This window comes from Poeciliopsis prolifica, unplaced genomic scaffold (assembly GCF_027474105.1).
Source record: "Poeciliopsis prolifica strain line A6 unplaced genomic scaffold, Auburn_PproV2 SCAFFOLD082, whole genome shotgun sequence".
Taxonomy (NCBI): Eukaryota; Metazoa; Chordata; class Actinopteri; order Cyprinodontiformes; family Poeciliidae; genus Poeciliopsis; species Poeciliopsis prolifica.
This window is the reverse complement of record NW_026562457.1, coordinates 412,210-434,606: the sequence shown is the minus strand read 5'-3', so window position 1 is coordinate 434,606 and position 22,397 is coordinate 412,210. Positions and strand designations below refer to the sequence as shown.

At 43.6% G+C, this 22,397-nt stretch overlaps 1 protein-coding gene across 1 annotated transcript; it reads left to right on the top strand.

Annotated features, from left to right (window-relative positions):
• The first annotated feature begins 18,115 nt into the window (after positions 1-18,115).
• On the top strand, positions 18,116-22,040 carry LOC129352988 (putative C-type lectin domain family 20 member A). Its single transcript, XM_055022203.1, has 6 exons — positions 18,116-18,165; positions 19,413-19,591; positions 20,504-20,720; positions 21,109-21,441; positions 21,524-21,621; positions 21,718-22,040. The coding sequence occupies exons 1-6, from the start codon at positions 18,129-18,131 to the stop codon at positions 21,826-21,828; spliced, it is 975 nt and encodes a 324-aa protein (XP_054878178.1). The 5' UTR covers positions 18,116-18,128; the 3' UTR covers positions 21,829-22,040.
• The last annotated feature ends 357 nt before the right edge of the window (positions 22,041-22,397 follow it).

Here is a 22,397-nt window from a genome sequence, read left to right as displayed (position 1 = left end):
ACACACACACACACTTGTTGTGTGTGTGTGTGTGTGTGTGTGTCAGTGTGTGTGTGTGTGTGTGTCAGTGTGTGTGTGTGTGTGTGTGTGTCTGTGTCAGTGTGTGTCAGTGTGTGTTTGACCTCTCAGAGATCTTCTCCTGCAGGAAACCAGCAGAGCTGCTGAGATCAGAACCACCAGGGCAGCCAGAGTCGCACCAACAACCACAGGAACATCTGCAGAGGGTCAACAAGCCGGTTCACACTGAGCATGCTCAGAACCTGCTAATATCTACTGAATATCTGGATGCACATAAACAGAACCCAGAACCATCAGAACCTGGTTCTGGCTGTCTGAATCAGTAAAATATAATTGAATAGAAACATTATGATGAAGATTTTTCCCATTTTGTGAAGAAAGACGTGTCTCTGCCTCCAACATGAACTGACATGTTACTGATGTTGTGTTGGTAGTAAATGTACCTGAACTGGAGCCGAAGCGCTGAGGTGTCGGTGTGGGTCTGGACGGGTCGACTGCCGGGAAGAGAGAAGATGGAGAGAAACCTTCCTGCTGACTCACTGAAATATTAAAAAACTGTGAATATTATTTATCTGGTTTGAGTTTAAATCACTTATGTATGAGTAGAAAGAATAAAGCAGGTTTTATTATAATGAACCACAGAAGATCTAATGTCTGATGTTTCTGTACAGATCTGAAGTTCTGCCCATCACACATCGGTACCGTCCAGTCAGAGGAGCAGAACTCCTCCTGATGTCTCTGTATCATATTCAACGCTGGATCTGCCTTTACATGCACCAACTCCATCACTTTCAACAGGAAGGTCTTTATTTCCACATTCTCCTCTGCACAAGGATTTGACTACGCCAGAGGAGGAGGCGACTGTCAGAGCTTGAAAGATTTACACATCAGAGACTCACCGTCTACAACAACCAGCCTGAAGTCCTGGAATGAAGCTGATGATGATGATGAAGAGTCGCCCAAACCACATCGGTACCGGCCGGCGTCGGACCGGGTCAGCTCTGAGATGCTCACATACAGAACCGAGAATGTTGTGGAAGCTTCTTTGACATATTGAGTTCTGTACCGTCCGATCTGAGCTGCAGCATCACTGGTTCTGATCAGGAGGTTTTCTCCCTCACAGGTTTCCCTGCAGAAGAACTTCAAGGCTCCAGATGAGTGAAAGATGCATGGAAAAGTTGTGTTTCCTCCAGAAACTCCAGAAAATGTCCGAAATTCAACAGAGGAGCCGCTTCCAACCTGCAGGGCTGCAAAAGATGATACATTAGCAAACGCTTTAGCTAATGCATTAGCTGATGCATTAGCTGATGCTTTAGCTGATGCATTAGCTGATGCTTTAGCTAATGCTTTAGCTGATGCATTAGCTAACGCTTTAGCTAATGCTTTAGCTGATGCATTAGCTGATGCTTTAGCTGATGCTTTAGCTAACGCTTTAGCTAATGCATTAGCTAATGCTTTAGCTAATGCTTTAGCTGATGCTTTAGCTAACGCTTTAGCTAATGCATTAGCTAATGCTTTAGCTAATGCTTTAGCTGATGCATTAGCTGATGCTTTAGCTAACGCTTTAGCTAATGCATTAGCTAATGCTTTAGCTAATGCATTAGCTGATGCATTAGCTTATGCTTTAGCAGGTTGTTGTTGTTCTGGGTGAGCCGGTCAACCTGAGGAAGCAACTAAAATCAGACTGAACTGCTGTTTACTCACAAACATGATTTCATGATTCACTTTAATTTGCTCAAACTGGAGAACATGGAGTCTGGAGGTAAAACTCCAACACCAGATGAGACTTTAACCGTCACCATGGCAGGAGCATCCATTTCATCACCAAGACGACGAGTTCAACCAATGAAAAGCTCCTCCTGCCTGGTGACTGACCCAGAGAGGAGCCCGACCTGCTAACGCTAACACCTTATTATTATTATTATTATTATTATTATTATATTATTATTATTATTATTATTATTATTATTATTATTATCATCAATTGTTAGATCTTTGTCGGGAACATGATTTTCATGTGTAAAAGTTTTTCTACCTTCATGTTGTTATTTTTATCTAACAAAATGTCTGCAGCCTCAGGCGCCTGTCTTGTTTTGTCTCATGTTGTTTGTTTCCTGTTTTTTGGACCCGTCAGAACAACCAACTGAGAACAAAACAGGGCATGAATGTTTCATAACCTTCTGAACAGAATGAAAACTGAATTTATTGTCCCACAGAGAGGAATCCGGAGTCTGAACACAGCTGCAGTTATTTCAATTATTCCTGTGATTCAGAACAACGACCCATCTGTCTGTCCGGCGAGGCTGACGATTGTTTTAAAGCGGAACCACATCTGAGATCCGGTCCATGTTGATCACAGAGGAGAAGCTGTGGAGAAGTCCGGTCCACAGCAGGAACCAGCTCCATGTCAGGTTTTATCATCGCATCTGGAGGTTTGATTATTTTTCCACTGATAACATTTTACAGTAATCAGTAAAACATTCTGACAGGAAAACCTGTAAATAATGTAAATAATTATGATTTACTCACAGAGGAAGACGAGGCAGAGCGAAGGCAGACGGGCCGTCATGACGTCTCTGCTGCTGATGATCAAACTCTTGCTCTGCTCCCCTCGGGGTGTTTGCTGCTCGTTTCCTCTGACGCTGCATCAACACTGACCACAGAAACTCCTCAGGCAAATGAAAAGGCATCAAAATGAACCAGTTTGACCTGAAGAAACCACTGGAACATACTGGAACCAGTGCTGGCCTCTCAGCCCAGTGTGGTTCTGGTTCTGGTTCTGGACCGTTTGTCTGCTTCAGGGACGAACTGCTGCATCCTAAATGCTCAAAGAGCCGTAATCACAGATCCTTCCTCTGTCAGCCTTTATGACCTTCACTGCTTCACTGGAGCAGAAGCTTGAAGTCTGACAGCATTGTTGTTGAAATATTTAAGATTTTAAATTCTGTCTTTGTGTGAATCTACTTGCTTTGTGGTTGAAATGTTCCCATTGTGGGACAAAAAGTCATATTTCTATTTGATCTTCAGGTTATTTAGTGTTTTGGTTTTGGTTTCACCCTCACTTCTCTTACATGGAAATGTTTTAAAGAAGTGGCTTCTGAGACACGAACCACATCAGTGTGAACAGCGCTGCTGGTTCCTGCTGCAGGGTGCAGATCTGCACACATCACAAACCAACACATGGAAACACGTCACAAACATCCACCCAGCTGCTTAAAGTCCAAAACCAGAGAACAATTTGATTAGAAAGCTTTTTTTCCCACCAGAAATGCAGGAATGAAATAAACAGAGCAACTCCAACGTCCTTCACCTCATTGAATCATTTCATTAATATTCTTAGTTTTTGTAGTAACTACAGCAACCGTTCTGTTTTCAGATAAACAGGAACATTTTCTGCTTGGATGAAGAAAATTGTGGCTCCTTCAGGAAACCTAAAGAAACTCCAGAATGATGTCAGAGAACAGGAAGTGACTCCTCAGCCTCCTTTCTGTTTCAGAGCCTCAACATCTGGAGAAAAAACTAAATCCAGCAGAAAACAACTGAAAAGCTAATAATGGAGAACCAAACATGCTAACACAATATTTATTTTTGCTTTGAAGCTGCAGATATTGTTAAAAAACATGCGGATATATAAAACAGAAACGTATAAGTTGCATCTGGTAGAAAAGTTCAAGTGCTAAAATAAACAGATTAACCTAAAAGCATTGATTCATTTGAATGATCAATTATCTTCATCAAACATTTTGAATGTTAGTTTGTCTTTTTATGTCATCAGGGAGCAAACTGTCCAACTTCTCCTTTGGGTCGAGTGAGTTCTGAGTAGATCTGGTTCTGGTCCTGGCTGGACGGGTTGAGGCTTTGGTAGGTGGGATCCTGTGGACCCTCTGGATCCTGTGGATCCTCTGGATCCTGTGGATCCTCTGGATCCTCTGGATCCTGTGGATCCTCTGGACAGCAGTTCTCATAGGTGAGACTCTAGAAACAGATGGAGCATGAAGATCACTCAGAGTTACAGGCTTGCTATTTAAATTATTTAGAAATGTGAATCACATCAGGCTGAAATAAACTCACCTCAGTGACTGAACCTTTCAGGCCTCTGGTCATCAAACCTGAGGAACAAAAAATAAATAAAACCCATTGATTAACTATCACCTTGGACCATAAGAAATATGGAAAAAATAAAACTTTAAAATCCCAGAAGGTTTAGAATCAAAGGAGAATCCAGAACTTCATAATCTTCACATTTTATTCCCAATAAAATGTTTCCATATTATACCTGAGACCTTTATGATTCTCTGCTCTCTGTTATAAAAGCCTCATAAACGGGTCAGTGTGAGTGGAGCCCCCTAGTGGAGCCCCCTAGTGGAGCCCCCCAGAGGAGCCCCCCAGTGGAGCCCCCTAGTGGAGCCCCCTAGTGGAGCCCCCCAGTGCCCAGTGGAGCCCCCTAGTGGAGCCCCCCAGTGGAGCCCCCAGTGGAGCCCCCCAGTGGAGCCCCCTAGTGGAGCCCCCCAGAGGGCATCGGGGGCATATTTTGGATTCCAACATAAGTTATTTTAAGTTATTTTAGTCCGTTCATGTTGCATCTTGAACACTGAATATCTTTCTACTACAATAAAAGTTTGTTAATATCTCGCTAGTGAGATTTCTGGAGTTGAAATATTTTTCTTTAGGATACAAAAGCACCACAAACTTATGTGCAAAAAGCAAAACAGGCCAACCATGGACAGATGAATATTTATATCTCAAACTGCATTTGAGCCTGCAAGTTCAACTTTATCCCGGTTGCCGGGGAGACGTGACATCACTGTTGATGTGTGTCGGTGTGTGTCAGTGTGTGTCAGTGTGTGTGTGTGTGTGTGTGTGTGTCAGTGTGTGTCAGTGTGTGTCGGTGTGTATCAGTGTGTGTCAGTGTGTGTCGGTGTGTGTCAGTGTGTGTGTGTGTGTGTGTGTGTGTGTCAGTGTGTGTCAGTGTGTATCAGTGTGTGTGTGTGTGTGTGTGTGTGTGTGTCAGTGTGTGTCGGTGTGTGTCAGTGTGTGTCAGTGTGTGTCAGTGTGTGTCGGTGTGTGTCAGTGTGTGTCAGTGTGTGTCAGTGTGTATCAGTGTGTGTCAGTGTGTGTCGGTGTGTGTCAGTGTGTGTCAGTGTGTATCAGTGTGTGTCAGTGTGTGTCGGTGTGTGTCAGTGTGTGTGTGTGTGTGTGTGTGTGTCAGTGTGTGTCAGTGTGTGTCAGTGTGTGTCAGTGTGTGTGTGTGTGTGTGTGTGTGTGTGTCAGTGTGTGTCAGTGTGTCAGTGTGTGTCAGTGTGTGTCGGTGTGTGTCGGTGTGTATCAGTGTGTGTCAGTGTGTGTCGGTGTGTATCAGTGTGTGTGTGTGTGTGTGTGTGTGTGTCAGTGTGTGTCGGTGTGTGTCAGTGTGTGTCAGTGTGTGTCAGTGTGTGTCGGGTGTGTCAGTGTGTGTCAGTGTGTGTCAGTGTGTATCAGTGTGTGTCAGTGTGTGTCAGTGTGTGTCAGTGTGTCAGTGTGTATCAGTGTGTATCAGTGTGTGTCAGTGTGTGTCGGTGTGTGTCAGTGTGTGTCAGTGTGTATCAGTGTGTGTCAGTGTGTATCAGTGTGTGTCAGTGTGTGTCAGTGTGTGTCAGTGTGTGTCAGTGTGTGTCAGTGTGTATCAGTGTGTATCAGTGTGTGTCAGTGTGTGTCGGTGTGTGTCAGTGTGTGTCAGTGTGTTCAGTGTGTATCAGTGTGTATCAGTGTGTGTCAGTGTGTGTCGGTGTGTGTCAGTGTGTGTCAGTGTGTGTGTCTGACCTCTCAGAGATCTTCTCCTGCAGGAAACCAGCAGAGCTGCTGAGATCAGAACCACCAGGGCAGCCAGAGTCGCACCAACAACCACAGGAACATCTGCAGAGGGTCAACAAGCCGGTTCACACTGACACCTGCTGGTGGAGTGTGGAACTGACCACAGGCATGTAGACAGATCACAACCTACCCTCATGTCCTGTTACATAATCCATTCTTGTTTATATAAACTCAGACTTTAATTCTTCCAATCAGATCAATACCTTGTGATGCCGAAGAGGGAATTCAGATATTGAGTAGCAGGACAGCAGCTCTGAGGACTAGAGCTGCTCTGGTTCAGTGAAACTTTCTGAAGAGAAAAGTGTAACTGTGGCTCACAGAGGCTGAGTGGAGCCGGAGGTTTTGTTTCTCCGCTCTGCATTTGTGCAGGTTGATGAGAGGAAGCAGCAGGCGTCTGAGTGGTTTGGTCTGGAGGTCGATGGCTGAACGGCTGAAAAAAGGAAAAACGGCTGGAAATGATCCGCCTGACCACAGATGCTTTTTGTAATCCAACTCTACAAAGTCTTAAGGTAATCTGTGTAACTCCAGCCATGAAGGACTGAATGCCTTTGTTAGAAGAGACGCGCAGCAGCACCTGTCCTGTCCATACAGAAAATGGACGGATGGATGTTTCATTGATTACTGGTTGGTTGGATCACATTCAGACTGTATCATTATATTCATGCTTCATTCTTTCAAATTGTGAATCTACATTCAGTGAAAACTAATATGAACGACCTGAAAACTATTTTCTATTCTTGTATGTTTGAGATGCGCAGAATGAAGTGGGAACGTTTTCTGGACCTGGTACCAGCAACCCAAACTCTGAGGACGATTGTTGGAACTTTTGTTATCTGACCCAGATAGAAACTCACCCTGTGAGACGGTGATGTCAAAGTCTATGAATGCAGTTCTGGGTCCGTCCTGCTGACAGCGGTACCGCCCGGAGTCAGACTGGGTCAGCTCAGTGATGGTGACCAGCAGGACTCCCTCAGCAGATGATTTCCTTTCATACTGGATGTTGTATCTGCCGCTGTGAGTGGATTCTCCTGCCGTCTGAACCAGAGCGTTTCCTCCACAGTCTCCTCTGCAGAGATACTTCGTCCCACCAGAGAAAGCAAACAAACAGGCCACGGTGACGGAGCTGCCCGGTTCTGCAGACACTCGGCTCTGCTGCGGCCCGCTGTGTCGATCCAGCACCGCTGTGGGTTCACAGCAACCATCAGGAGTCACATTCTGCTCTCAAACATCTGAGTTCAACAGAAACTCACCGTCTGTGACTCTGAGCTGAAACTGTGTGAATGAGGCTGCAGACACCGAGGCGCCGGTCCCGCAGTGGTACGCTCCAGAGTCAGCCTTGGTCATGGGAGAGATGGAAACATGCAGGATCTGATCGAACTGATACTTTGAGCTGAATCGGCCGCTTTGAGCTGAGTCTGCCTGCGTTTTGATCAGGACGTTTTCTCCTGCACAGTCATCCCTGCAGAAGATCTTCCAGGTTTCAGGGGAGTGATGAACGCATGGAAAGGAGAAGTTTTCTCCGGCTGCTCCGAACTGGTACATGGCTCCCTCATGGTAGCAGCTGTCTGCATCCTGCAGATCTGCAGGAGAATCAACCAGCTTCACATGAAGAAAATACGGAACAAAAACCTTCATCTTGCTTCTCGTCACCAACCACAACCAGCTCAGAGCAACATTGATGAGATCATGTTGAACTGCTTCACTGCGGTTCAACATTATAGACATCAATGCAACAGGAGAATCAAAGATGCTGCAAAGTGCTGCATGCTTCCTTCAGTCTCTGTGTGCAAATCAAGAATCTTCTGCTGAACTTCCTCAATCGTTCAGCTATTTTTGCTGCAGCTGCTTCAGTTTCTGCTTCCTCTAAAGTCCAGTTTTCCTCTGAACTTGTGTTGAATCTTAATGTTGACTTTCATGTTTTCACTGATTCTGTGACTAAATATGAGAGATTAATGAAAAGTTTTGTTTGAGATGGTTTTGTCTGCGTTACAGTGAGACAATAGATTGTGAAAATCACTTTAGAGTTTATAATTTAGCGCTGGACTGAATCTGAACTGGAACATGAATCAAACCTCTTCATGGTTTAAATTCCTAGCAGTTATTAGACCTGAACGTTTCCTCTGCTGCTGCGGCTTTGCAACAGTTTAAATCACACAAATCCAACCTGCTGATGGATTCATGGTGAAACTGTAAGATGATTTTTTTACATATTAAATATTGGTGAGAATCTTCAGGAAAGAAAAAACTTTTCTTGAACATTTTCCAGGTTCCTCTTTTTAACTTTGACTCTCAACTATTCTGTTCTTGTTTATGAAACTTTAGAACATTTATAACAAATTTATGCAATATTTTTATGCACTAATAAGTATAAACTTCTTAAAGTAGCTTTTCTTTAGTGAGAGCCTTTATAACGTCTTTTCACTTTACTTACTGTTTAATTAAATCCAATTATTATTTTATTCCCTATGAGGATTCAGGTCACATTTTTCTCTTAAAGGCACAGAAGCATAAATAAAGTATTTGTACTCACAGAGGGTCAAGAAGCAGAACACAGTCAGCTGAGCTTTCATGTCGGCGCTGTTTGTGTTCATCACGTTAACTTCTCTAATTAAACTCTTCCTCCTGCTGCTGCTCCTCCTCCTCTGCAGCCTGCATGGGTCTCTGATATCTGAAACAGATTAAAGGTCAGTTCTACGCCTGTCCTACCCAGAATGCACCTGGCCTCCCAGCAACGATGCGCCGCAGGATTCCTGCGCTAATAAAACAATGAAATGAACCAATCAGTTAAACTGCAGTTTTATTCTGTCCAAAGCAACAAGCAGATGAAACTAGTGGCGAAAACGAGAAGCTCAATCCTGAGCCTCCTTTATTAAAGGATAATAAATATTATTATCCTTTAGCTTCCTCATTACATGAAATCATGGCAAAAATCACACTTCATTTTACTAATCATCTATTGATCTGATATTGATGTTCGACCAACGAGAACAATAAAGTAATTCTACATTAGCCAGAGAACCAAAACTTTAATACCTTCATCATTCACTTTTCAGTCGTTTTATCAAACAGAGAACAGGCTTTTATTTTGGCTTTTATTTTGGCTTTTATTTTGGCTTTTATTTTGGCTTTTATTTTGGCTTTTATTTTGGCGTTGCCTCCAGGCTGGAATCTCTAAACAGCTTTTCAGGAATTTCACAGGTTTACTTTCTGCATCTGAACTTCATGTGCAGATTTAAAACATTTATTTAATTTTTATATCTGTATCCATTAAACAGAGTTCACTGCGTCTGTTAAGTCGATGAATCGTCTGAACGTCGGTGCAGGAAGTAACAAATTCTAGGAACTTCAGTTCCTGTTTTTCTTTAGAAACTTTAAAATAAATCTGAGCTTCAGGGTCTGATCATACTGAAATTATTAGAATGCAAGTTTTCTGTGTCACTTTTAATGGGAAATCATTTCTGAAAGTAAATCTAAGGGATCAGTTTAAATTTGGTTTAAAATATCATTTTATAAGAAATTAAACTGTATTAAAACATAAATATACTTTTATATGATTAAGAGGAAAAACACTGAGATTCTGAGCATCACTATAAAAATAAAAAACTGATTCAATTAATATTTAAATCATAATGTAAGAGACTACATTTATCTGAAAAATAAAATAAACTCTCAGCTGTACAAAAATGAACTTTTGTCCAGAAAAGTTTTTGCTAAAACTTTTTAAGTGATGGTTTTAGCTTCACCTGGTTCAAATCTCATAGTTTTATCTAATTATTGATGAGTTAATATAATAAATAATGATCCCTGCTGAGATTTTCACAAGCTGTTTTCATCCTTTGCTTCAATAATAGATGGACCCATCTGGACCCATCTGGACCCCTCTGGACCCCTCTGGACCCATCTGGACCCATCTGGACCCATCTGGACCCCTCTGGACCCATCTGGACCCTCTGGACCCCTCTGGACCCATCTGGACCCCTCTGGACCCCTCTGGACCCATCTGGACCCCTCTGGACCCCTCTGGACCCATCTAGACCCCTCTGGACCCCTCTGGACCCATCTGGACCCCTCTGGACCCCTCTGGACCCATCTGGACCCTGGACCCATCTGGACCCATCTGGACCCCTCTGGACCCCTCTGGACCCATCTGGACCCCTCTGGACCCCTCTGGACCCATCTGGACCCCTCTGGACCCCTCTGGACCCATCTGGACCCCTCTGGACCCCTCTGGACCATCTGGACCCCTCTGGACCCATCTGGACCCCTCTGGACCCATCTGGACCCCTCTGGACCCATCTGGACCCATCTGGACCCCTCTGGACCCATCTGGACCCCTCTGGACCCATCTGGACCCATCTGGACCCATCTGGACCCCTCTGGACCCCTCTGGACCCATCTGGACCCCTCTGGACCCATCTGGACCCATCTGGACCCCTCTGGACCCCTCTGGACCCATCTGGACCCCTCTGGACCCCTCTGGACCCCTCTGGACCCATCTGGACCCCTCTGGACCCCTCTGGACCCATCTGGACCCCTCTGGACCCATCTGGACCCCTCTGGACCCCTCTGGACCATCTGGACCCTCTGGACCCATCTGGACCCATCTGGACCCCTCTGGACCCATCTGGACCCCTCTGGACCCATCTGGACCCATCTGGACCCATCTGGACCCCTCTGGACCCCTCTGGACCCATCTGGACCCATCTGGACCCATCTGGACCCCTCTGGACCCCTCTGGACCCATCTGGACCCCTCTGGACCCCTCTGGACCCCTCTGGACCCCTCTGGACCCATCTGGACCCCTCTGGACCCCTCTGGACCCCTCTGGACCCATCTGGACCCCTCTGGACCCCTCTGGACCCATCTGGACCCCTCTGGACCCATCTGGACCCCTCTGGACCCATCTGGACCCCTCTGGACCCATCTGGACCCCTCTGGACCCATCTGGACCCATCTGGACCCATCTGGACCCATCTGGACCCCTCTGGACCCATCTGGACCCCTCTGGACCCCTCTGGACCCCTCTGGACCCATCTGGACCCCTCTGGACCCATCTGGACCCATCTGGACCCATCTGGACCTCTGGACCCCTCTGGACCCCCATCTGGACCCCTCTGGACCCCTCTGGACCCATCTGGACCCCTCTGGACCCATCTGGACCCCTCTGGACCCATCTGGACCCCTCTGGACCCATCTGGACCCATCTGGACCCCTCTGGACCCATCTGGACCCCTCTGGACCCATCTGGACCCATCTGGACCCATCTGGACCCCTCTGGACCCCTCTGGACCCATCTGGACCCCTCTGGATCCCTCTGGACCCATCTGGACCCATCTGGACCCATCTGGACCCCTCTGGACCCATCTGGACCCCTCTGGACCCATCTGGACCCCTCTGGACCCATCTGGACCCATCTGGACCCCTCTGGACCCATCTGGACCCCTCTGGACCCATCTGGACCCATCTGGACCCCTCTGGACCCATCTGGACCCCTCTGGACCCATCTGGACCCATCTGGACCCATCTGGACCCCTCTGGACCCCTCTGGACCCATCTGGACCCCTCTGGATCCCTCTGGACCCATCTGGACCCATCTGGACCCATCTGGACCCCTCTGGATCCCTCTGGACCCATCTGGACCCATCTGGACCCCTCTGGATCCCTCTGGACCCATCTGGACCCATCTGGACCCATCTGGACCCATCTGGACCCCTCTGGACCCATCTGGACCCCTCTGGACCCATCTGGACCCCTCTGGACCCATCTGGACCCCTCTGGACCCATCTGGACCCATCTGGACCCCTCTGGACCCATCTGGACCCATCTGGACCTTTTGATGAATAAAATATTTTAAAAAATAAACGTCAGAGTGGAAACTGAATTATTGAGGCTGTTTGAAAGGACTCAGTTGATTCAGCAGAGATCCAGTCAGGCGGCGCTGGTCGTCTCACAATGAGAGGAAAGGGATGGCTGGTTCTGGTCCTGGTCCTGGTTCTGGTTCTGGTTCTGGTGTCACCGCAGATCCTTCCTCCAGGATTTTTTGCCAGAAAAGCCAAACTTTGTGAATCTGATTGATCAGTAAAAGTGAAAATTCTCCGAGTTTCGGCTGAACATACAGAAGGTCCAGAGTCCAGTTCTGGGCTGAGAGGAGATTCTGACCTTTAGGTTAAAGGTCAAACATTTTAGTTTTTCAGTGAAGGAGAAACAACATCTGAGGGAGTGAGAACTTTTTTCAGCCACTGTGAATGAACCGAACTCAGAAATGTTTTCATTCTGAATAAAGTTTGCAGCTTTCAGTCAGTCTCATAATGTTATTCCCTGGAGTTTTGCTTTGATTTTTTCATGCATGTTTGAGAAGTTATTTAATCTCCATGGCAAACTTCCATCTGTGCAAAATGCCTGGGTGGACCGAGCCCCGCCTTTGAGGCACAGCTCCTCCCCCCAGCTCCTTCAGACTAGCCAGCAGCAATTAACAATCAGCTGGTGAAACTGCTGAGCTCACAATAGGAGCTGCTGCTCAGAGCAACACTGGGACAAAGGTTAAAGGTTAACAGAGGAGCCATGTTGGGACAACTTCCTGGAGGCGGAGCTTCAGAAAGAGCAGCAGCTGTTAAAGAGTCAAAGGCCCAATTTCAGGCCATTGAAGTTGATTGTATTGTTGTAGCTGTTTGTTTCCTCAGACCCGGTTCCTTTCACAAAGCATGTGGTGAAGGTGAAGCTGAGCAGCTCCACTCTGGACCTGACTGACGCTGCGGTCCAGACGGACCTGCTCAACCAGGTAAACCTGGTTCGGTTTTCCTGTTGGTTTCGGTTTCCTGGAGTTGAGTTGACTTTTCTTCTCTTGATCTTGATCGCTTCTCTCCAAAGGTAATAATAAAGGTAATGTGGATCGTCTGCGTCGTCATGGTGGCTTGTTCCTGTTTTCCAGCTCAGACAGAAGCTGCAGGAAGACGGACTGACAGGAAGCCTGAGCTGGAAGCAGATCGATGGGAAGATCCGGGTCCAAGAATGGCGGCAGAAATCTGATCTCATGAAATTCACTTGGAAACATTATGATTTATTTTTGCTTCATCAAATGTGATTGAACCATTTGTAAGAAATTAATCTTTATAAAACCAAACCTGATTCATTCTTAGGAGAAAAATGTGTGTCTGCAGATTTACTGTTTCTCAGAATAAACCAACATTATTGATCAGACTTTAACTCTGAAAGTCATAAACACTGCTGGTTATTATAATTTTGTTTTCATCTCATTTTGACGCGTCTCCTCCTCCGTCACTCTCTTAGCATCTGTTAGCATCATGCTAACTGTCAGTGAAGTTTTCCATTTTGTTTTCTGAGTCGTCTTCACTGCTGTAAATTGAAACCTTTCAAACTAAACAGATTAAATTTGTTTTCTTCTGGGAAAATTGAAATGTGGAGCTGAAGAATCTTTTTCTGTTTTAAATGTGTTCATCTGTAAAAACAAATGCAATAAAAAGAGAAGAATGAGTCAAACTTCACATCTCTATTTCCATGTTTGGTTTGGACCATGTTGTTCTTCTCTGTTCCTTATGAAACATCATGAAGCTCCAGACCCGGTGTTTTTATGCACTGAAAAAAATAAGTCATTGGATGAACATAAAAAAATTATGGAAAGGATTTCCACCTGATTACTTTGCTTTATTTCAGCACCATGTACTTGTGTTACTCCTATTTAAAGCAAATGTGTTAGGTCAACCTAATTTATTAAGATTATTCCAATGTAAAGCAAATGTGTTGGCTCAACTTGTTACAATGGTGATTCAATGGGTGATTCTAAATCAAACATGTTGGCTCAACGTAATATATTGTGGTTATTCTTATATAAATTAAATGAGTTGGCAAAACATAATTCATTAAGGTTGTTCTAATTTAAACCAAATATGTTGGCTTAACCAGAATTATGGTAATGCAATGGATGATTGTAAATCAAATGAGTTGGCTCAACTCCATTCATTAAGGTTATTCAAATTCAAATGAAATGTGTTGGCTCAACATGTTTTAAAGGTTCCTTTAACTCAGTTACTATAGTGTGACCCAGTGTAATGCAATACTGCCCGTCCAACTACTCTGCAATGTTTAGGACCAAATCATTGATGTAACTTCATTAAGATGAATGTAAATCTAGTTGAAACCACCTTATTTTACAGTGGTACCTTCACACTACCTGATTCAGTAGGTCCAACTCACTAAAAGTAAGTTAGCTCAACAAATATGCTTCATGCTAAAAGACAGCTAGTTAATCTAGTTAATCGTGTGGAAATCCTTTCCATTATTTCATGATGTTAGTTCAAAGACATTTTTTCAAGCGTTAATCAAGCATTTCAAGATAGCACTAGGTGAAAGTGTAGGAAGAACACTCAACAATTAGAAAAGGTACAACACAATTGTATTTTCAGAATTGTTATACATCGTTTTTTTACACAGCACAAAACACAGCTGAGTTGGACATTGAAATAAAAAAACAACTACAAAAAGGTTACAGTTTCATTTCCCAGCCAATTCTTTACAACATAAAACATGTCAGTATATTTGCTCAACTTAAGAGAACTGTAACAATATAAATCTTTTCTACTGCAGACTTTAAACACTCATTTTCCATATGAAACTTTACTCAACTTAGCGAGAGTTTCATATTGAGAACTTGTGCTTTCTTTGATAAGTTCTTTCCATCCAATTTCATTATTATTTTCTGTATTACTTCAAAGGTATGCTTGAGTTACTGAGCAAGTTGAGTGCTGAACGCACTAAACTTGAGGGTAGCTCAAGTTTAGCTTTGTACACTACATATGGCTCTGCAGACTTTTTTCGCACAGAATGTACCTAACATGGTGCGGCGATAAATGTAAACTTGAGGGTAGCTCAAATTTAGTGCATAGATTAGTCCCAGCAGCATCACTATTGCAGAAGATACACTGCCCAAGCTGTTCATAACTTCCACCTCCTCCAAGACAATCCCAACATCCAGATGTGCATCGGCAGCCTCTGCACCCTCTGCTCAAATGACAACGATTCCGAGGACAGTCTCGGCTTTGGCCATTTCTGCACATTCATCGACGTCCTAAGGGAGTTAGGGAAGGGTATTGGGGGGGAGACAATTCACATGTAATTAAATAAATAAATTAGACTGACATTGATTGAGTCACTCATGGACCTTAGTTGTTGAAAGTATTTTAACAACTCTTAGGAGTTCTATTGTAAACACAAAGAGAATTTAACATACCACGTACTCCCTCACCAGCTTCTCTGGATCTTCATTTAGGTACACACAGACCTTTGAGGATGCACTCTCGTCTGACCTCAGCAGTGTCTTCCTAAATATGCAGATCAAAAAACAATGAGAACAATCTCAAAACTCCAGCAGTATAGGTTCACACACTTGAAAGCATAGCTGCATTCAAAGGAAGTCACAACAAAAGTGATCAGTGGCTTGCAGTCTGTTTGAAAGATATTTAAAATTGTTAGTATCCCTTCATTATGCCATGACTAAAATGGAGTTTAACATCTCATTTAAACATCTAACTGAAGCTGTTAGATGTTTAAATAAAGACATGAATATATCACCAAAGAAATATGTGAAAAGTACAGAATGGTCAACACAGTCTATATCCTTCTACTTAAATGAATATGCAAAGCATTCCATGTCTTACAAGTACATGGACAGTCTATGTGTGGGCATGGATAACGTCGCATATGCCCGTGTTTAAGTGTAAAATGTTTTAACAGGTCATATCTACGAGACAGAGAGAGACTACACTCCTTACATTTCCACATCCCCACGCAAATAAAGACAAATAAAACAGACTGGCCAAATAAATGTTTAGCTGAACCCTAGCTCTATAAGCTCTCTAACACTACATTCAGTCACTTTAGATCTGGCAAAACTTACTATTAGCCACTGAAATCTATAACTTGATAGCCAATGACCCCTTGACCAGAACTTAAGCAGGTGGATTACAGACAGGTGATCAGGTGATGTTCTGAAAGAGATCAGATATATTTTCAGCCATTAAAATATGCAATTCATACTGAACTGAGTTGTATCTTTTAGTACAAGTCCCTTGAATGCCTCATGAATATAACCACTGGACACATGCAAGCACGTATGTGCAGAACAGTGGTGAATTGAACATGGTAGAAAGCAATAGTAACATAGGTCAAAATGAGCACATACAATCAACACAAAAAACATCAACATTTCAAAATTAAACCAATGAACTTCAATATTGTTTCTGAGCTACAATTATTTGGGGACAACAAAGAAGAGTCCAAAAACACCCCAACATCTTTACAGCAGAGGAATATGTATTTTAAAGAAAAAAAATAGAAAGCTCAAGTCTGTAATAATGGATAATCCATTGAGAGTTTTAGCCTGACAAAATATACTAGAAATCCATAACTAACAGGTATTTTAGGAACATTTAACAAAGCTCAGAAAGCAATGCTTTCTGCAGGTTTCACCGACTGAAATGTAGGACTTTTTATTACCATAATTAATTAAGAATCTCGATGATGATAGAAAGGTACCAAAGTGTGTGTATCTACATTTACCTCCATAGTAACATTACTGAAATAGAATTAAAATAGTTAGAAATAGACTGATGCCAGATCCGTGTGTTAAAAATCCTCTAAACCTCCAGGGAGCTCAGGAGGAGCAAAACTGTGACATTTCTGGGGTCCATTTGTGTCTCTGGCAGCAGCTTTGTACACTACATATGGCTCTGCAGACTTTTTTCGCACAGAATGTACCTAACATGGTGCGGCGATAAATGTAAACTTACCAATGATATCACATATAGCTATCTGCCTTAACCTAACCGACTTAATCTACAAAACATGAACTAATGTGACACAAGTATGGAACAATTAGAAAATGGTGCAAATGGTAGAGAAATTTTAAGTTACATATTTTTATATGGATTTAGATGAAAATAGATTGACTCTTACCTTCTTCAAATTAAGTGGATGCACGCCAGGAATCTCCCCTCTGCCCTTGAAAAAACCCAACAAGGTGCAAGCCAGTTATCTCGCGTGATTTTCCGTAATCTCTTGATGTCGCTGGATCCTCTTCAGCGGGAGATGAGTCTGACACAATAGCGCTTTGGAACTGACGTCACTGTGTTTTTTTTAATTAGATGAACTTTGACAAATATTGATATTGAATAAAATTTTATATATATATATATATATATATATATATATATATATATATATATATATATATATATATATATATATATATATATATATATCTTGGCACAAGATACTGCGCAGGACCCTCAAGCTCCCAGGCCTCTGGTAGAGGACCCGAGCTCAGAGGATAAGAACCACCCGCGGTGGGTATATATGTTAATTAGATGTATTCAAGTTGAGATAACGTCATTCAATCACGTTAGTCCAGTTGAGAGAAAAAAACCGATTGTCTCGCGTGTTCTCGCGTGATATCCCGTGATCTCACTCGTTGTCGTCAGCACAATATCAGTCTGACTATAATGAATCATGTTAGCTCAACATGATTCAATTTTATAAATGTGAAGTCGTGGAATATCTTATTTATCCAACATGATTTTATCTCGTTTTCGTTTCAAACCCAACATTATTGTGTGAAAGGTACATGATATTCTTTTGTTAATGTAATACGCCCCGACGTTCTTTTTTTTTGGCGGAAGATCTAGCTGACGTAATTGAATCACGTTATCTCACCTTGAATACATTTTATTCCATTTGCGAGAGAAAACCGATTGTCTCGTGTATTCTTCCCGTAATCTTGCGTGAACTTGCATGATATCCCGTGATCTCACTCGTGGTCTTCAGCATAGGATCGGTCTGACTATAATGAATCATGTTAGCTCAACATGATTCAATTTTATAAAAGTTGAAGTTGTGGAATATCTTGTTTATGCAACATGATTGTATCATGTTTTTGGCTCAAACATGGAATTATTTAGTTAACAGTACATGATATTCTTTTGTTAATGTGATAACCCTGAGGTTCCTTTTTTACAGTGTGTCTGGGTCTGTCCGTCCTGAAGGCGTTGATCTGCCAGGTGAGTCGCACCTGCAGGAAGCGAAACCAGGAGTCAAATGAACAGCATGTCTGGTTTGGACTGAGAATATATATGTTAAAATAAACATGAGTTCACTGAATGCAAATAGTTGGAGTCCCTGGTCTTCAGCTGCTTAAAGGTGAGAAGCTGGAAACCAGCAGGCACAGACTGGAAACCAGTGGAGACAGGAGGATGGAGAAAGTTCTTCTCTTCATCACTGGTGCATCAGGTAACTGCGATGATGTTTTCTTGATTTAATCACTGTTATGAACTATAGCAAAGACTCGAAGTGCTATAAGATGTGACGCATGCGGAGCCTTAAAAAGCACCGGGTCTGTCTTTTTAGAACCAGGAACTTTTTTACCAGTTTTCTACTGAAAGCAGCTCATCAGATTGGACGGAAAGCATCTATAAAAGTTCATTTTCACATTTTGTCACAGAATCTTGAGTTCTGGACTTTGACTAGACCAGGGGTGTGCACTCCTGGTCCTCGAGTGCTGCTGTCCTGCAGCTCCCGTGTCTCCCTGTTAAATCGCCTCCTAAATGCAGTCAAGTTCTCCAGAGTCCTGCTAATGACCTCATTATTTGACCTCATTATTTGACCTCATTATTTGACTCAGGAGTGTTGAAATGGAGACGCATCTAAAAGTTGCAGGAGACCCTGCAGGTCTGGAGTTGCCCATCCCTGGACTAGACCATTCTAAGACATGGAACCGTGGCTGCATGGTCAGGGTGGTTGAACCTCCAGCCAGTCGTAGGTTTCTTCCAGGATTTACCTGGATTCAGCTCCATCAGCCCACAGCATAATGCTGCCACCACCATGATGGTTGAGGGACGTGCAGGAACCTCAATCTACGCTGGTTGTAAACTCATAATAGGACTTTCAGTTTCTTGTTGCCTCTAAAAGTCTAAAGGTCAACATTAGTTTACAAATCACTGAACAGTTTGGCAAAGATCTGCTGTTGTTGTATCAACCTTCCAGACTCTCAGGTTCTGGTTCTGGTTCTGGTTCTGCTCTGCATCCCCAGAACCAGAACCAAGAGAGGAGAAGCAGCTTTCAGCATCTATGCACCAAAAATCTGGAACAAACTTCCAGAAAACTGTAAAGCAGCAGAAACCTGACTTCCTTTAAAAACACACCTGTATAGAGTTTTATTTGAAATTTAATATGGAACAATGTATTGTTGATTCCATGATGCATGACTTTGTGTTTATGATGTAAAGCACTTTGAAATGCCTTGCTGCTGAAATGTGCTATACAATAACATTTGACTGATTAATCAAAATGAACCAGTCCTGAAAAACTGACAACTGCAAAGGTAGGAGGGTGTGAATACTTTTGTGAGGCTTTGTATAAATAACAACTTTCTCTCATTAAATCTTTGTATTTTTGTTGGAGTAAATCTTGAGGTTAAGAGGCTTTTAGTTGGTGCTGGATGAGCTTTTAAGCTGTCGTTGTGCTGCGTGTTGCTGCAGCTCTTTGGGCCGTCTCCGCTGAGGTTCGGTTCCACTTCGTTTATGACCCGATGAGCTGGAGCGCCGCTCAGAGCTACTGCAGGAAAACCTACACAGACCTGGTGACTGTGGACAGCGCCCAGGTCGTCACGACCCTCAGGAACACGGTCGACTCGAACAAAATGGCCGCCATAACTGACGTAAACACACTTCTCTATCTCAGCTTCAGTCCTTTGAGTCTAACCTGCAGTAAAGTGTGAAATGGTTGTTGCTTCCTCTCTGCTGAACCTCTGGGTCTGAACTCTTCCTAATCCAGCAGCTACACCTGACCTGACATGCAGCTTCATAACAAACAAATCTTTGTGGTTCCTTTAACTCTCTGCTTCCTCTGCTGCCTACCAGGATCTATTTCCATAAAGTTTGCAAAGTTAATCACTTGTCATTCTGACTCAGTGGAGGTGTTGACTCAGGGTATCGCTGTCAGGAATGAATGCAAATCTCTTTATGTAAGTAGGACCGACTGACACACCATCAGATTCAGCCTGAAAACCTTCGTCTCCTCATTGAGGCGCCGTGGAGCTTTTCTCCACTATGTTCAGGCGTCTGGACCATCGCAGTCTGTCGGAGTACCCAGAGAGAACCATCTCATGCACAGGGAGAACATGCAAGGAAGGGATGGTTGGATTCTAACCCTAGACCTTCCTACTGCAAGGCAGCAATGCTCTACTGAATGCATTTCTTCTCAGCCGCAGAATTAAAGAATAAAGTTTCCTCTCAGATTTGAATACTTTGTAAAAATAAACAGATTTTTTAGAATAGATATTGTGAAGTGAGGGCAGCACAAACTGTGACATCATTGTTGTCTGTCTGTTGACTGAAAACCCAGACTGAGCAGGAAGGAAACGGCCAGGCTCACTGAACACCAGGTCAGATTATAAATACACAACGACAAGCAAATGGTGCAACCAACCTTCAGACTGCTGACAAGTCATACGTCTTTGCATGTAGTTAATATCAACTTTTCAGCTGTAGATTGTCAAATATTCATCATAATAACTGAACCAATCAATGGTTTCAGCCGTTGGTGCTAAAGCAGCTGCTGTTGGTTGCAGGCCTGGATTGGTTTGTATGATGATGTGGGCAGCTGGAGGTGGTCCCTGTCAGACGAAGCTTTCTACCAAAACTCTGAGGCTCTCTACAGAAACTGGCCGTCCAAACAACCGGACAACGCCTGGGACGGAGAGGCCTGCCTGGAGATGCTTGAAAACGGAGACTGGAACGATATTGGCTGTGATGTTCAGCGTAAACCGATCTGCTCTACTGTCAGCGGTGAGCTGCTTATTTTACTTTCATTTAACTTTTTCTGTTGTCATGTTTCTCAAAGTACAGCAATGCAACACTTTGTAATTCAAATGTTTTTGAAATTTTCCACCCCGGGTTTATAATAGCTGAATAAAATGTTTTGGGAAAACAAAAAAAGGTCAACAGCAAAAGTTGAGGCTTATTATGTTTTATATCTAAAGAGAATATGCTACCAGTTCCTCTCTGCAGAGGTTTCAATTCTTCTGCAAAAAGAATAAAAGTTTAGCAGTTTTTCTTGGATGCAGATGAACTAATATGAGCCAAAACATCAGCAGCCTGAGGAGTTACTGTCTGCAGGCTGCAGTTTAAACATCAGAATACAACATCTCCACCATCAGCCCCTCTCTGTGTTCAGGGCTAACGGCGACCTTCACAGTCATCAACACCTTGATGAACTGGACTCAGGCTCAGAGTTACTGCAGAACCCACCACACTGACTTGGCCAGTGTGAGACATTCAGCTGACAATGACAACCTAAAGGCAGCCAAACCTGCAAAGGAAGCCGTCTGGCTCGGGCTCTTCAGAGACCAGTGGAAGTGGTCCAGCGGATCCCTTCTCACATATCCGTACTGGAACGCTGGAGAACCCAACGGTCCACTGGAGAACTGTGCAGCAATGGACTTCACCAACTCCGGACACTGGGTGGACTGGGAATGTCACCTGACTAAACCTTTCATCTGCTACTACGGTCAGCTGATCGATAAAAGTTGATGATCACAGATGGAGGCAGGTCCAAACACATGCTAATGAAACGCTCCGTGTTTCTGCAGAAATCCCGTCCACAAACCATGTGATGAAGGTGAAGCTGGTGGGAAGTTCCTCTGTGGACCTGAAGGACGGCGCTGTGCAGGCAGGCCTGCTGAGACAGGTCCAACACGTCTCACGCTCTCAAGTCTGGCTGCAGGTCTCACCTGTCCTTTATGGGGACATTTCTTGATTTGGTGCTGATTTCAATTCATTTCAGCTCCAGCAGAAGCTGAAGGACCGAGGGGTGACTGCAGGGATCAGACTGAGGTGGATGAAGCAGCCGGACGGAAATGTCTTCTACCAGGAGAAACAGGACGACCAAAACTGAAACAGAGTTCAGTGATGGATCAGCAAATAAAATATTACCAATATTTAATGTTTTTAATATAAACAGCCATGGGTTTTGTAGTAAAGCTTATAGTTTAAACTGAATTCACTTTGTTGGAAGCAAATTAAGTGCAAAGGCATCTTTGTTTCATTATAGCCCAGTTTGTCCAACAGTTCATGTTTAATCCAAATATATCTGACATTGTCATGTAACCTGCAGTTGTTGATGGCTTTTCTTTCAAATCTAGATTTAGATCAGTCTGAACTTAAATACAAATGTTGAAAATTTAATAAAAAAAGACAAAAACTTTCATTGTTAAAATACAAAGGAGAAAATAAATGTGAAAATTGTGTAACATTAAAGCAAAATCAGACAGAACCCAACACAAGTGTAAGGTTCACCAAACGTTTTATTACAAAAGATAATGGTGTAGAGGGGCTGAACGGGGTGCGGTCACGCCGGTACGTCAGGAAGGGGGGATGCACAGGGGTCAGCGATCCAGCCGGGGGACAGTAGGGAGGACTTGGAGGCTCAGGGGACAAACAGAGGACAGGGACAAAATCCTCCAA

Bases quoted from the DNA above. Each gene is read 5' to 3' on its own strand.
- LOC129352988 (XM_055022203.1), top strand. From the start codon at position 18,129: ATGGAGAAAGTTCTTCTCTTCATCACTGGTGCATCAG. The intron at 19,592-20,503 runs GTAAACACACTT...TGTTGGTTGCAG, and splicing joins AAATGGCCGCCATAACTGAC to GCCTGGATTGGTTTGTATGA. The intron at 20,721-21,108 runs GTGAGCTGCTTA...CTCTGTGTTCAG, and splicing joins GATCTGCTCTACTGTCAGCG to GGCTAACGGCGACCTTCACA.